This window comes from Mesoplodon mirus (assembly GCF_964341445.2).
Source record: "Mesoplodon mirus genome assembly, chromosome: 6".
In the NCBI taxonomy this organism is placed as follows: Eukaryota; Metazoa; Chordata; class Mammalia; order Artiodactyla; family Ziphiidae; genus Mesoplodon; species Mesoplodon mirus.
The window spans coordinates 144486319-144499348 of record NC_138982.1 but is presented as its reverse complement, the minus strand read 5'-3'; the positions used below and the strand labels follow the sequence as shown (position 1 = coordinate 144499348).

The window sequence follows — 13030 nt, the reverse complement described above, 5'->3', positions numbered from 1 at the left end:
TTTGCTGCATCCCATAGGTTTTGGGTCATTGTGTTTTCATTGTCATTTGTTTCTAGGTATTTTTTGATTTCCTCTTTGATTTCTTCAGTGATTTCTTGGTTATTAAGTAGTGTATTGTTTAGCCTCCATGTGTTTGTATTTTTTTTTTAATTATTTATTTTTGCTGTGTTGGGTCTTCTTTTCTGTGCGAGGGCTTTCTCTAGTTGTGGCAGGTGGGGGCCACTCTTCATCGCGGTGCGCGGGCCTCTCACTTTCGCGACCTGTCTCGTTGCGGAGCACAGGCTCCAGACGCGCAGGCTCAGCAGCTGTGGCTCACGGGCCTAGTTGCTCCGCGGCATGTGGGATCCTCCCAGACCAGGGCTCGAACCCGTGTCCCCTGCATTAGCAGGCGGACTCTCAACCACTGCGCCACCAGGGAAGCCCCTGTTTGTATTTTTTTACAGTGTTTTTCCTGTAATTGATATCTAATCTCATAGTGTTGTGGTCAGAAAAGATACTCGATACGATTTCAATTTTCTTAAATTTACCAAGGCTTGATTTGTGACCCAAGATATGATCTATCCTGGAGAATGTTCCATGAGCACTCGAGAAGAAAGTGCATTCTGTTGTTTTTGGATGGAATGTCCTATAAATGTCAATTAAGCCTATCTTGTTTAATGTATCATTTAAAGCTTGTGTTTCCTTATTTATTTTAATTTTGGATGATCTGTCCATTGGTGAAAATGGGGTGTTAAGTCCCCTACTATGATTGTGTTACTGTCGATTTCCCCTTTTATGGCTGTTAACATTTGCCTTATGTATTGAGGTGCTCCTGTGTTGGGTGCCTAAATATTTACAATTGTTATATCTTCTTCTTGGATTGATCCCTTGATCATTATGTAGTGTCCTTGTCTCTTGTAATAGTCTTTAGTTTAAAGTCTATTTTGTCTGATATGAGAATTGCTACTGCAGCTTTCTTTTGATTTCCATTTTCATGGAATATCTTTTTCCATCCCCTCACTTTCAGTCTGTATGTGTCCCTGGGTCTGAAATGGGTCTCTTGTAGACAGCCTATATACGAGTCTTGTTTTTGTATCCATTCAGCCAGTCTGTGTCTTTTGGTTGGAGATTTAATCCATTTACATTTAAGGTAATTATTGATATGTATGTTCCTATTACCATTTTCTTATTTGTTTTGGGTTTGTTATTGTAGGTCTTTTCCTTCTCTTGTGTTTCCTGCCTAAATAAGCTCCTTTAGCATTTGTTGTAAAGCTGGTTTGGTGGTGCTGAATTCTCTTAGCTTTTGCTTGTCTGTAAAGGTTTTAATGTCTCCGTTGAATCTGAATGAGATCCTTGCTGGGTAGAGTAATCTTGGTTGTAGGTTTTTCCCTTTCATCACTTTAAATATGTCCTGCCACTCCCTTCTGGCTTGCAGAGTTTCTGCTGAAATATCAGCTCTTAACCTTATGGGGATTCCCTTGTATGTTATTTGTTGTTTTTCCCTTGCTGCTTTCAATATTTTTTCTTTGTATTTAATTTTTGATAGTTTGATTCATATGTGTCTTGGCATGTTTCTCTTTGGATTTATCCTGTATGGGACTCTCTGCACTTCCTGGACTTGATTGACTATTTCCTTTCCCATATTAAGGAAGTTTTCAACTATAATCTCTTCAAATATTTTCTCAGTCCCTTTCTTTTTGTCTCTTCTGGGATCCCTATAATTCGAATGTTGGTGCGTTTAATGTTTTCTCAGAAGTCTCTGAGGCTGTCCTCCATTCTTTTCTTTTTTTTTCTTTTTTTTTTTTTTTTGCGTTACGTGGGCCTCTCACTGCTGCGGCCCCTCCCGTCGCGGAGCACAGGCTCCGGACGTGCAGGCTCAGCAGCCATGGCTCACGGGCCCAGCCGCTCCGCGGCATGTGGGATCCTCCCGGACCGGGGCACGAACCCGTGTCCCCTGCATCGGCAGGCGGACTCTCAACCACTGCGCCACCAGGGAAGCCCCATTCTTTTTCTTTGTTCTGCTCTGCAGTAGTTATTTCCACTATTTTATCTTCCAGGTCACTTATCCGTTCTTCTGCCTCAGTTATTCTGCTATTGATCCCTTCTAGAGAAATTTTAATTTCATTTATTGTGTTGTTCATCAGTGTTTGTTTGCTCTTTAGTTCTTCTAGGTCCTTATTAATCATTTCTTGTATTTTCTCCATTCTATTTCCAAGATTTTGGATCATCTTTACCATCATTACTCTGAATTCTTTTTCAGGTAGACTCCCTATTTCCTCTTCATTTGTTTGGTCTGGTGGGTTTTTACCTTGTTCCTTCACCTGCTGCGTATTTCTCTATCTTCTAATTTTGCTTAACTTACTGTGTTTGGGGTCTCCTTTTCACAGGCTGCAGGTTCGTAGTTCCCGTTGTTTTTGGTGTCTGCCCCCAGAGGGTAAGGTTGGTTCAGTGGGTTGTGTAGACTTCCTGGTGGAGGGGACTGGTGCCTGTGTTCTGGAGGATGAGGCTGGATCTTGTCTTTCTGGTGGGCAGGACTGCCTCTGGTGGTGTGTTTTGGGGTGTCTGTTAACTTATGATTTTAGGCAGCCTCTCTGCTAATGGGTGGGGTTGTGTTCCTGTGTTGCTAGTTGTTTGGCAAGGGGTGTCCAGCACTGGAGCTTGCTGGCTGTTGAGTGGAGCTGGGTCTTAGTGTTGAGGCGGAGATCTCTGGGAGACCTCTTGCCGATTGATATTATGAGGGGCCGGGAGGTCTCTGGTGGATCACTGCTGTGAACTTGGTTCTCCCACCTCAGAGGCTCAGGCCTGACACCTGGCCGGAGCACCAAGACCCTGTCAGCCACATGGCTGGTGTGGGTCAACAAGTCTGCTTTGCCCTCTGGGCTTCAGTTTCCTCACCCATAAACTGAAGTCACTCTGGGCTTTCAACGAGTCTTCCCTCCAAACCTGCCCCTCTAGCTCTAGGCCTAAGCTGCTGTTTGTCAGGTGCTTTCCCATCTGCCTTTTTAGGGCAGGTCTCTGGCAGACCCCAAGGCCTGGTCTGGTGTCCTCTGACCCCAGGTGGGATGGGGTCCCTCATCCCCCTCTGCCAGAGCAGACATGAGGACAGCCAGGGAAGAGGCCACCCAGGAGCCCCGAGGGGACATGATGGCACAGGATCCGGGACAGAACTGTTAACCCACCTGGGTTCTTGGACTCTTTAATCAGTAGAAATTAATAAGAGGCCAGACAAGAGATTCAGGCAAGGCTTTATTGGGACTCATTCTGCAGCAGGCGGGAGTGAAAACAAGTAACAGCTTCCCTTGCTCTCTGGCTGAGGAGGGGGTGAGCTGGTCCCTTAAGTGGAGTGAGGGTAGGGGTGGGTCCAGGGGTCAGGGCTGGAAGGGTGGCTTAGGTGGTCTGCCCACCCCTTTGTGGTGCTGTGGACATGGGGCATTTGCAGGACCCTGCTTTTGCTCCCAGCAACTCAGAAGTGGCAGTTGGTTTTTTGGTCTTTTTGTATCTTGTTTTGTCCTGAATTTGCCCCAGCTGTGCTGTGCATGCAGTTATTTTTAGTCCCTCATAGTTTCTTTGTATCTGTTGCTTGAGAAGATGTTTGTCCAGGTGCAGGCACTGCAGCAAAGGGTCCCAGGTCCCAGGTCCCAGCATACCACAGAACCTTCTGCTGTGCTCTGAGCTCAGTCAGCCCTGGTTGACCAGATGCCCCCGTCGACCACAGTTCCCTAGGGGGTCTTTCTGGAATCTGGCTCTCAGGCCTCTTCGCGGAGCCTCCAGCCAGCCCCTTTGGGGTCTCTGCTGGACCGTGGGGTCTGGGGAGGGATGCTGGGCTTTCTCTCTCTGAGGACCTCCGCCCTCAGTGTGGGCAGAGGTGGTGGTGAGACCCTGGTGACTTCTGGTGCCACAGGTCCAAGTTCCTGAGTGACAAGTGGATGCTGCAGAAGGGTTTCATGAAGGAGGAGGACCTCTTGGTGAAGAAGCCATGGTGAGGACGCCTCTGAGCAGAGATCTCTCCCCGACCACACGCGTGTGGCTTGGGACTTGCGTTCCTGGTACCCAGGGCACGTGTGCTGTCCTGCACCTGGCTGGGTGCCCCTGCGGTCTCCCTGTCCTGGACTCAGCCTCCTGGTTCACGGCCTCCCTGCCCCACCCTCTTCCTGCAGGTGGTGGCACCTCCGAGTTCAGGAGCTGAGCCTGTCGGCCCCGCTGACGGTGCTGCCCACGGTCACCTGTGAGCATACCATCGAGATCCTCCGGGAGAAGGGCTTCGACCAGGCGCCCGTGGTGGACGAGTCGGGGTCAGTCTCAGCCTCCATCCAGAGCTCTGCCCTCTGGGCCCTGCTGGGTGCCTCCAGCCTGTGCTCCACGCTGCTCTGTGTCAGCGGTGCTGGACGCGGCAGCCCAGTGGACCGCACAGCTGGTCGGCTGACCTTGGTCACTTTGCACTCAGATGCTCAGAGCGTTGGACGGCTGGTCCCTGAGCACCTGCCAGGATGGGGGCTGCTCATATTAACCCTTTGGGTTTTAATGCCTTGGTCCCAGCCCACTGCACCCAGCATGTGCACAGGAGGCCGGCGTACGGTCCTGCCCTGGCTCTGGGCATGTGCCTGACAGTGGAAGGCTGTGACAGACATGCCCTGGTGACAGTGACCCACCATCAGGGCTCTCCCGGGACTGCCCCAATTCTAGCACCAAAAGTCCCATGTCCCAGGACACTGGCCAGCTGGTCACCCTTGACACCTGTCAGAATAGAGATGCCCAGAGGACTCACTGGTTTACCGTTCCCTGCACTGGACGGTCAGCTCCAAGGGCAGGGTGTTTGGTCACTGCTGGGCTTCTGCCACACAGAGACCCTGGGCAGATAGTGGTTGATTCTAAGAGGAGTTCTGGGTTGGACCCTGAGGGTGGCTGTGCTGGACTCTGCTGTCTTGGCGGGGGGTGGGGTGGGGTGTGGAGAGTGCAGGAGAGGCACCAGTGCTGACTCCTGCCCCGTCCCCGCTTCCCCAGGGTGATCCTGGGGATGGTGACCCTGGGGAACATGCTCTCGTCCCTGCTCGCGGGGAAGGTTCAGCCATCGGACCAAGTTCGAAAAGTCATCTACAAGCAGTTCAAGCAGGTATGAGCCCCGCGAGGCCTGAGCAGGTGGTGCTGAGACCAGCTCTGTCCCAGTGGGCGGGGCCACGCGTCCCTCGCCCCTGACCCTTGACACCACCCCAGACCCCATCAGACCCCTAAATCTGACAATTCGCCCCTGCTTCACAAAGCGAGAAGCCCCAGGTGGGGAAAGGCCAGCATTGGTGAGGGCTCACCCACGCCCGTACATTGGCAATGCCTGTGGTCACTGGCAAGCCCAGGGACCGTCATCCCAGCCAAGCCGGGCATCTGCCAGCGTGACCATTCCCAGAGCACCAGGCCCTGATTTTGTCCTGTGCACACATCATTTAAGATCACCTGGCATGCCTAATTATTTAATAAGAACTAGAACGTTATGGGGGCTGAGCCAGGGCTGGTCAGACCCCGTGGTCATCCTGAGATGATGGCCACCCTGTGATGGGCCAGGGCAGAGCCGACTCCGTGTCCCCGAGGGTGCCTGGGGTCAGGGCAGCCCCTCTCCCTGGTCTCCGGACGTTCCACAACCCCTTTCTCCTCGGACCCCCAGTGAGTGGGAGTGGTGGGTCGCTGGCTGTCTCACGCTTGAAAGGCTGGCAGGTGGAGCCCAAATCTAGGAATGGATTTGATTTTCCTTTCTCCCCATCCCACACATAGCTGAAATGTCACCAGAATCTGAGTGTTTCTCCCCATATCCACCCCCCCCCCCCGCCATCGCCTCTAGCGTGGTCCCTGCACGGCCCCTCACTCCTGGCCCTACCTCTCTGCGGCTGGAGAGACCACAGGAGGTGTGGGTGGGGTCTTGCCCCTCCCTGCCAAGCCCAACCCCGGCTGCCTCCACTCCTGCCTTCCACCTGCCCTGGTTCTCAGACAGGCCGGTCCCTTCCTGCTGCCTTGGCACCGGCTGTCTCTGCTCTCCTGCCCTCCACCCCCCGTCCCCTCCTCTCGGCCTCTCTGACCCCCAGGCCCCAAGCACCTAGCACACGGGGTGTGTTCTTGGAGCACTTATTGCCCCCGAGTCCAGCGGAAGCTCCAAGAGGCTATCCTGGCCCCCGTGGGCCCTGAGTGGGAAGCACAGGGCCCGGCGTCACATGCATGTGGGTGGCCAGCCAGGCTGAGCAGGGGCAGCCTTTCCGCCCATGCCATTGCCCACCAGCATTCCTGGAAGTTTCTGACCCTCCTTCTCTTCCCTGCGTTGAGCTGAACATAACATGTCCCATTTGATGATTTTGAAATGAACACACACCCGCGAAACCACAGTCGAGAGTGAGCGTATCCATCCCCTCCCCCACTTCTACCCAGGCTTCCTCTCCCCTCCCCGCACGCCTATCCTGTCCCGTAGACTGTGCGCCCTCCCCCGGCTCGTGCGCATTCGCAGCCCCACCGTGTGTACCCTTGTCTGGCTTCTTTCATGCAGCAGAGTGGTTTGGTTTTTTTCTATATAAATTTATTTATTTCATTTTTGGCTGCGTTGGGTCCTCGTTGCTGCGCGCGGGCTTTCTCTAGTTGCCGCGAGTGGGGGCTACTCTTTGTTGCGGTGCGAGGGCTTCTCATTGCGGTGGCTTCTCTTGTTGCAGAGCACGGACTCTAGGCATGAGGGCTTCAGTAGTTGTGGCACACGGGCTCAGTAGTTGTGGCTCGTGGGCTCTAGAGCGCAGGCTCAGTAGTTGTGGCGCACAGGCTTAGTTGCTCTGCGGCATGTGGGATCTTCCTGGACCAGGGCTCGAACCCCTGTCTCCTACTTTGGCAGGCGGATTCTTAACCACTGCACCACCAGGGAAGCCCAGCAGTGTTTTGAGGTCCCTCCGAGGTGTGGTGTGCATGCTCTCCACCCCGTCCCGTGCCTGAGTCCAGTTCTGTTGTGTCTCTGGCCTTTCCTGCTGATTCTCTGCTGTGTGTGCCCTTCCCTCCCCCAGGGAAGAGCTGAGCGCTCTAATGTTACTGAGTCCGGGCTTGCCCTGCTCGCCGCACGACAGGCCAGTAAATCGGGAGACAAGGCGTTGAGGCTAGGAATACAGCTTTATTTGGAAAGCCAGCAGGCGGAGAAGATGGCAGACTGATGTCTCAAAGAACCATCTTCCCGCGGTCTGGATGCCGGTTTCTTTCACAGAACAGAGAGGGGGAGGAGGTGAGGAAGTAAAGTGAAAAGGCCATACGGTTTGCAAATGTCCCCTGGAATGGCCAGCCTCGGGGAGGGGATGTGTTAATGTCTTCTTTCTTGCAGCCATCCACAGGGTCAGGATGTTTCCCTGAGCAAAGGCACTTGGGTTTAACATTCAGGCAGAGGGGCGGGGCTCCCCGAGGCAGGCTGTCCTTTTAGAGAACAAAAGCAACGGGAAGCAAAGGTTAAAGTAAAAGAAACAGATCCAGCCGGTAGTCAGGACTGGCTCTCCCCTGTTCCACTAGGTCACCCCCCTTAGTGGCCGAGGCTGGCCTCCAGCCGCAGCCTTCCCCCGGGGTGTAGCCGAGCCCCAGTTCCCTGGGCTCTAGTGCCATCCAGGCCCTCGGGGGTCTCGACGCCCCGCCACCGGGATGTTGGGTGGGGCCGTGTGTGCCTGCCCTGCTCCAGGCACCAAGCGGTGGGTGTAAGCGGACACAGGACGTCCTTCAGCAGGGCCCCCGGCATCCCTGGTCCAGACAGTGTCCCGAGGAGAATGCGGCCCCGAGGAAACCTGGTGGGTCCTGTCTCCTGGGTACACCCTCCGCATCCAGGGCTGCCCCTTCCTGCCGCCACGGGGGTCTGGCCGCTGGCAGTGAGCAGCACGGGGAGGTCCCCATGGAGCTGTGGCGCCCCCTTTCCGCCCTATTCTCCCAGCGGAGAAGAGAAATCCTGACCCCCGTGGTCTACTGACCACGCCCAGCGTCTGACCTCGTAAAGGCAAGCCTCGGGCCACTGTGTTGTGTACGGCTCAGCATGCACTAGTGCTTGGCAGGCAGCTGGTGCCCAACCCGCCTTACACAGGTTAAGGCACTGCTGGCGCTTTTCCACCCGCCCCGGAGCTTGCGTCCTCTCACAGGGAGCTTGCCTCCATTGCCAGAGCCGAACTAGAAAGGGTTCCAGTGGGGCTAACAGCTTTGGAGATCACCTTGGGGTTTGAAAGATGGACCTAAGTGTCCTTTTTTTCTTTTTCTTGGAAGCTCTCATCATATGTCTACTGAGCAGATGGCCCAGAGCGGGCGCTCATGTTCCCCGCCCCTCACCACGCCCTGTACCCCGCCCCTCGCCACGCCCTGTACCCCGCCCCTCACCACGCCCTGTACCCCGCCCCTCACCACGCCCTGTACCACCCCCGCCCCTCACCACGCCCTGTACCCCGCCCCTCGCCACGCCCTATACCCCGCCCCTCACCACGCCCTGTACCCCCGCCCCTCACCACGCCCTGTACCCCGCCCCTCGCCACGCCCTGTACCCCGCCCCTCACCATGCCCTGTACCACCCCCGCCCCTCGCCACGCCCTGTACCCCGCCCCTCACCATGCCCTGTACCACCCCCGCCCCTCACCACGCCCTGTACCCCCGCCACTCCCCTCACCACACCCTTGCCCCGCCCCTCGCCACGCCCTGTGCCCCGCCCCTCGCCACGTCCTGTACCCCGCCCCTCACCACGCCCTGTACCCCCGCCCCTCACCACGCCCTGTACCCCTGCCCCTCACCATGCCCTGTACCCCCCGCCCCTCACCACGCCCTGTACCCCCGCCCCGCCCCTCGCCACGCCCTGTACCCCGCCCCTCGCCACGCCCTGTACTGTCACATCTTGCACCGATGTAGGATTTGTTCCGATGGATGGCGAATATTACGCTGTTCGTAACTAAAGTCACTAGTTTACTGAGGGTTCAGTCTTTGGGTTCTACAGCTCTGTGGGTTTTGACAAATGTACAGTGACCTGTACCCATTACAGCATCGCACACAGTAGTGTATGTGCCCCGCGTGCCCTGGGTCCCTGCGCCCATTCCCCACTGCCTGAACCCTGCAACCGCCGATCTGACTAGCTTTGCCTTTTCCGGAAATTCATAGCGGTGGAATCATACTGTGGGAAGCCGTCCTAATGGCTCTTTGCAGAGTGATACGTACGGACTCTTCCCCGTCATCCAAGTGTCCTTTCACGTGTGTCAAGCCTCGTTCAGTTTCTAAGTCAGCAAGAGGCTCCAGAAGAACCTTCTGGAGGGACGCCGGCCCCTCCTGCTGCCTTGTGCTCCTTTCCTCGGGCTCCGGCCAAGCTGGGCTGCCCTGGCGAGCGCTGACCACGGCTTCCCTTCCAGATCCACCTGACGGACCCTCTGGGCCAGCTCTCGCACATCCTGGAGACGGACCACTTCGCTCTGGTGGTCCACGAGCAGATCCAGTGTAAGTGGGGCCCTCTGTGGGCTGGGAGCGGGGGCGGGAGCCCTGTGGGTTGCTGGCCGCCGGGACCCCAGCCCAGGCTTGTGTGTGCGCTTTCCTGCCGTGAGCGCACAGGGCGTCTGGGAGCTGGAGACGCTGATCCCCAGCCTTGGGTCCAGATCTCAGAGGGACCCCGCTGTGGGCCAACCTGGGTACCGGCTCGCGGTGAGATCACAGGGCTTTATAGACTGCTCACAAAGCCCTTCCCGGGCCTCCTGGCCGCATCTCCGGAGGCCGGGGATGTCGTTCTGGTGCCGGGCGAGGACGAGGGTTATAGAAATCCCGAGAATTGGTGGTGCGGGGGGGCTTGGAGCCCGCCCTCCCGCCTGCCAAGGGCTGGTCCCGGGGCCTGGGCGCCCCCACCTAACCCTCTCCTGTCCTCGGTTCCTTGGCGCGGGACCTGGCCTTGGGGGTGGGGGGGACCTGCAGGTGTGTACGCCCCACGCACCCCTCGAGCTGGGGAGCGGCGTTGTGATCAGCTTTGCAGCCTCCGAGTACCAGGGAGGACGTCCAGGCCCCGGACCCCGAGCTTGGGTGGGAGGCTCCCCTGCTTGTGTCACACACTCGTGTTTGAACATCTACACACCCTGACGTGGGATCCGGTTTCAGGGTCTGTAAATAAAGTTTCCTTTGACACCGCCCTGTCAGAAAGAACGGTCAGCGGCCGCTTTCGCGCTGTGTGGGCGGAGCTGAGGGGTCACAACAGAGACTGTACCGCCCTTTACAGAAAGTTTGCCGACCCGGCTCTGGCCAGTGTCTCCTGGGGGACCTGGAGACCGCTCCGACTGCCCGCCCCTATGGGGCTCAGTGCTTCTCCAAAGCTGCCCCTCTGCCTAGAAGCCCCTCATCTCTTCTGGGTGCCCGCTGCTTTTTCCTGAGGTGCTCCGAGCCGGCCAGTAGGGTGCCTGGCTTCTCTGTGTCTCCAGCAGCCCACCCTGTGTGACCTCTGCCCTCAAAGGCGTGAGGGACAGACAGGGAAGCGGGGTCTGGTGGAATGGGGTGCGACCTGGGCCTTTACCACCGGCCGCTCAGTTCTGCCCAGCCTGCTGTGTGCTTCACGACAGCTGTCAGTCAGGGTTCCCCCAAGAAACAGAACTAGTAGGAGGTGTGTATACAGAGATTTGCTATAAGGAACGGCTTATAGGCTGGCAAGTCCCAAGACCTGCAGGGCTAGTGGCCAGGTTCAAGACCCCAAGAGTCAATGTTTCCGAGTCCAGAGGCCGGACATTTCCATCTTACTCGTGGTGGGTCAGCCCTTTTGTTCTATTCGGGCCTTAAACTGTCTGGATGAGGCCCAGCCACACTGGGGAGTGCAATCTGCTTTACTAGGTCCATCCAATCAAGAGTTGATCTCATCGAAAGACACCCAGAATGAGGTTCGCCCAGTTCTGGGGCACTCCATGGCCCAGTCGAGTTGAAATGTAAAATTTACCATCTCCATCACCCTCTCTGCCCTTGGGCGGCAGGGCAGGGGGCCAGCGGCCTGCATTCATTCTAAGCCTGAGAGAAAGGCGTGGGTTTGAACACGGAACTGTAGGCCAGAGATGTGAGCCGGTGGTGTTAGGTGTGAGTAGGATTGGAATTTCATGCCACAACTCGGGCCTTGGGCACCAGGGGTGACCACCGGCTGTTCTGAATGAATGCGACCCTTGGGTGTCCCCGGTGGGCGCGGCTCAGAGGGCTCAGGGCCCTGCTGTCTGCAGCTTCGCCCAAGTGGCTTGTGTTGGGAGGGGATGGCGCTTGTGCTTGGGCTGCCAGGACCCACAGGTGCCCGTGGACACGGGGCATCCTCCCCACACACCCCCGCCACCCTGTGCCTGGGGACGTGGCTGCCTCAGATACGCTCTGTGTGGAGGCCCCTCTGAGCCTGCGGCCTTGTCCCCCCTCAGACCACAGCCACGGGGAGTCCAGTAAGAGGCAGATGGTGTTCGGAGTTGTCACTGCCATCGACTTGCTGAACTTCGTGGCCGCCCGCGAGCGGAACCAGAAGACAAAGTCAGGAAGTGAAGGTGCCGGGGCCGCAGCCCAGCTCTGACTACCCCCCGAGGTTGTGTGGCTGTTCTCTTTTGCTTTCATAAACACTAAACAAACAAACACGTGATTTTTAGCCACCTGGCACTGGGCATCACTCTGTCACAATGGGTAGCAAGGATGCTTACTGCTTAGCCTGGGCCCGGCAGAGATGTTATAGTTATAGTTCCCCGTCATTAACTTGGCCACCTAAATGAATCTATTTATGATTTATTCGATTAGATGTGTTTTTCTTTAACTAACTTTCTCTTAAGATGTTTCAGCAAGCAAATCTTTTAAAAGAGAACTCAGCCAGGCCAGGCGGATGAACCCCTGCCATGACTGGGGTAGGGGGCCTGAAGGCAGAGGCCAGTACCTTTCCCAGGAGTCCAGAGGGAGGAGCAGGAGAATGGGGCCCAGGAAGCGCGGGTCGGTGCCGTGGCCCTTCTCCCAGCAGCGTGGTCCACTTGCGGGGGATGGGTTGGTTGGAGTGGCTTGAGTGTTTGGGGTTTTTTAATTGAGGTGAAATCCACTTAACCTAAAATGATCAATTTTTAAATGTGTGATTCAGTAGCGTTTATTAGAGGTCGTCCAGCCACCACCTCTGTCGAGTTCCAGAACATTTCATCCCCCCATTAAGCAGTCACTCCCCTCTCCCCTCCTCTCTTGGCACCCACTACTCTGCTTTCCATCCCTATGGATTTACCTGTTTTGGATATTTCATATAAAAAGAATCATACAATCTGTGACCTTTCGTGTCTGGCTTATTTCACTTTGCCTGATGGTACTGAGATTCACTCACACTGTCGCATGACTCAGTAGTTCCTTTTTGTGGCTGAACAGTATTCCTTCTACGGATAGACCACAGTTTGTTTCTCCATCCTCAGCTGATGGACATTTGGGTTGTTTCCACTCTTGGGCTGTTGTGACTATACTGCTCTGCACTGTCGTGTACAGGTGTTTGTTTGAACACCTGTTTTCAGTTCTTTGGGTTATATACCCAGGACTGGAATTGCTGGGCCACATGATAACTCTATGATTAATTTTTTGGGGAGCTACCAGATTGTGTTCCACGGTGGCAACATTTTACATCCCCACCAGCAGTGCATGAAGGTTCCAGTTGCTGCACATCCTCACCAACACTTATTTTCTGGGTTTTGTTTTTTATAGCCATGATAGTGGGTGTAAAGTGTTATCTCACTGCGGTTTTGATTTGTATTTCCTTAATGACTAATGATATTGAGCATCTTTTTATGTGCCTGTTTGGTCATTTGTATATCTTCTTTGGAGAAATGTCTATTCAAGTCCTTTGCCCATTTTAAAATTGAGTTGTTTGCCTTTTGTTGTTCAGTTGTAGAAGTTCTTTATATATTCTGGATACTAGAGCCTTATCAGACATGTGATTTGCAAATATTTTCTCCCATTCTGTGGGGTAGCTTTCCTCTTTCTTGATAATGACCTTTGGTGTACAACAGTGTTTTGTTTTTGATGATGTTCAGTTTATCTGTTTTTTCTTTTGTTTCGTTTTTGGTATTATGCCCTTGCCAATCCAAGGTCA

At 55.1% G+C, this 13030-nt stretch overlaps 1 protein-coding gene across 1 annotated transcript in view; it reads left to right on the top strand.

Moving 5' to 3' along the window:
* CBS (cystathionine beta-synthase) overlaps positions 1-12221 on the top strand; it is a 31380-nt gene extending 19159 nt beyond the window's left edge. Inside the window, exons 12-16 of the mRNA XM_082625075.1 lie at positions 3881-3958; positions 4137-4271; positions 4981-5089; positions 9342-9426; positions 11352-12221. Of these exons, the coding sequence (XP_082481201.1) occupies positions 3881-3958; positions 4137-4271; positions 4981-5089; positions 9342-9426; positions 11352-11497 (553 nt within the window). The 3' untranslated portion in view covers positions 11498-12221. The remainder of the gene's footprint in view (positions 1-3880; positions 3959-4136; positions 4272-4980; positions 5090-9341; positions 9427-11351) is intronic.
* Positions 12222-13030: the final 809 nt, after the last annotated feature.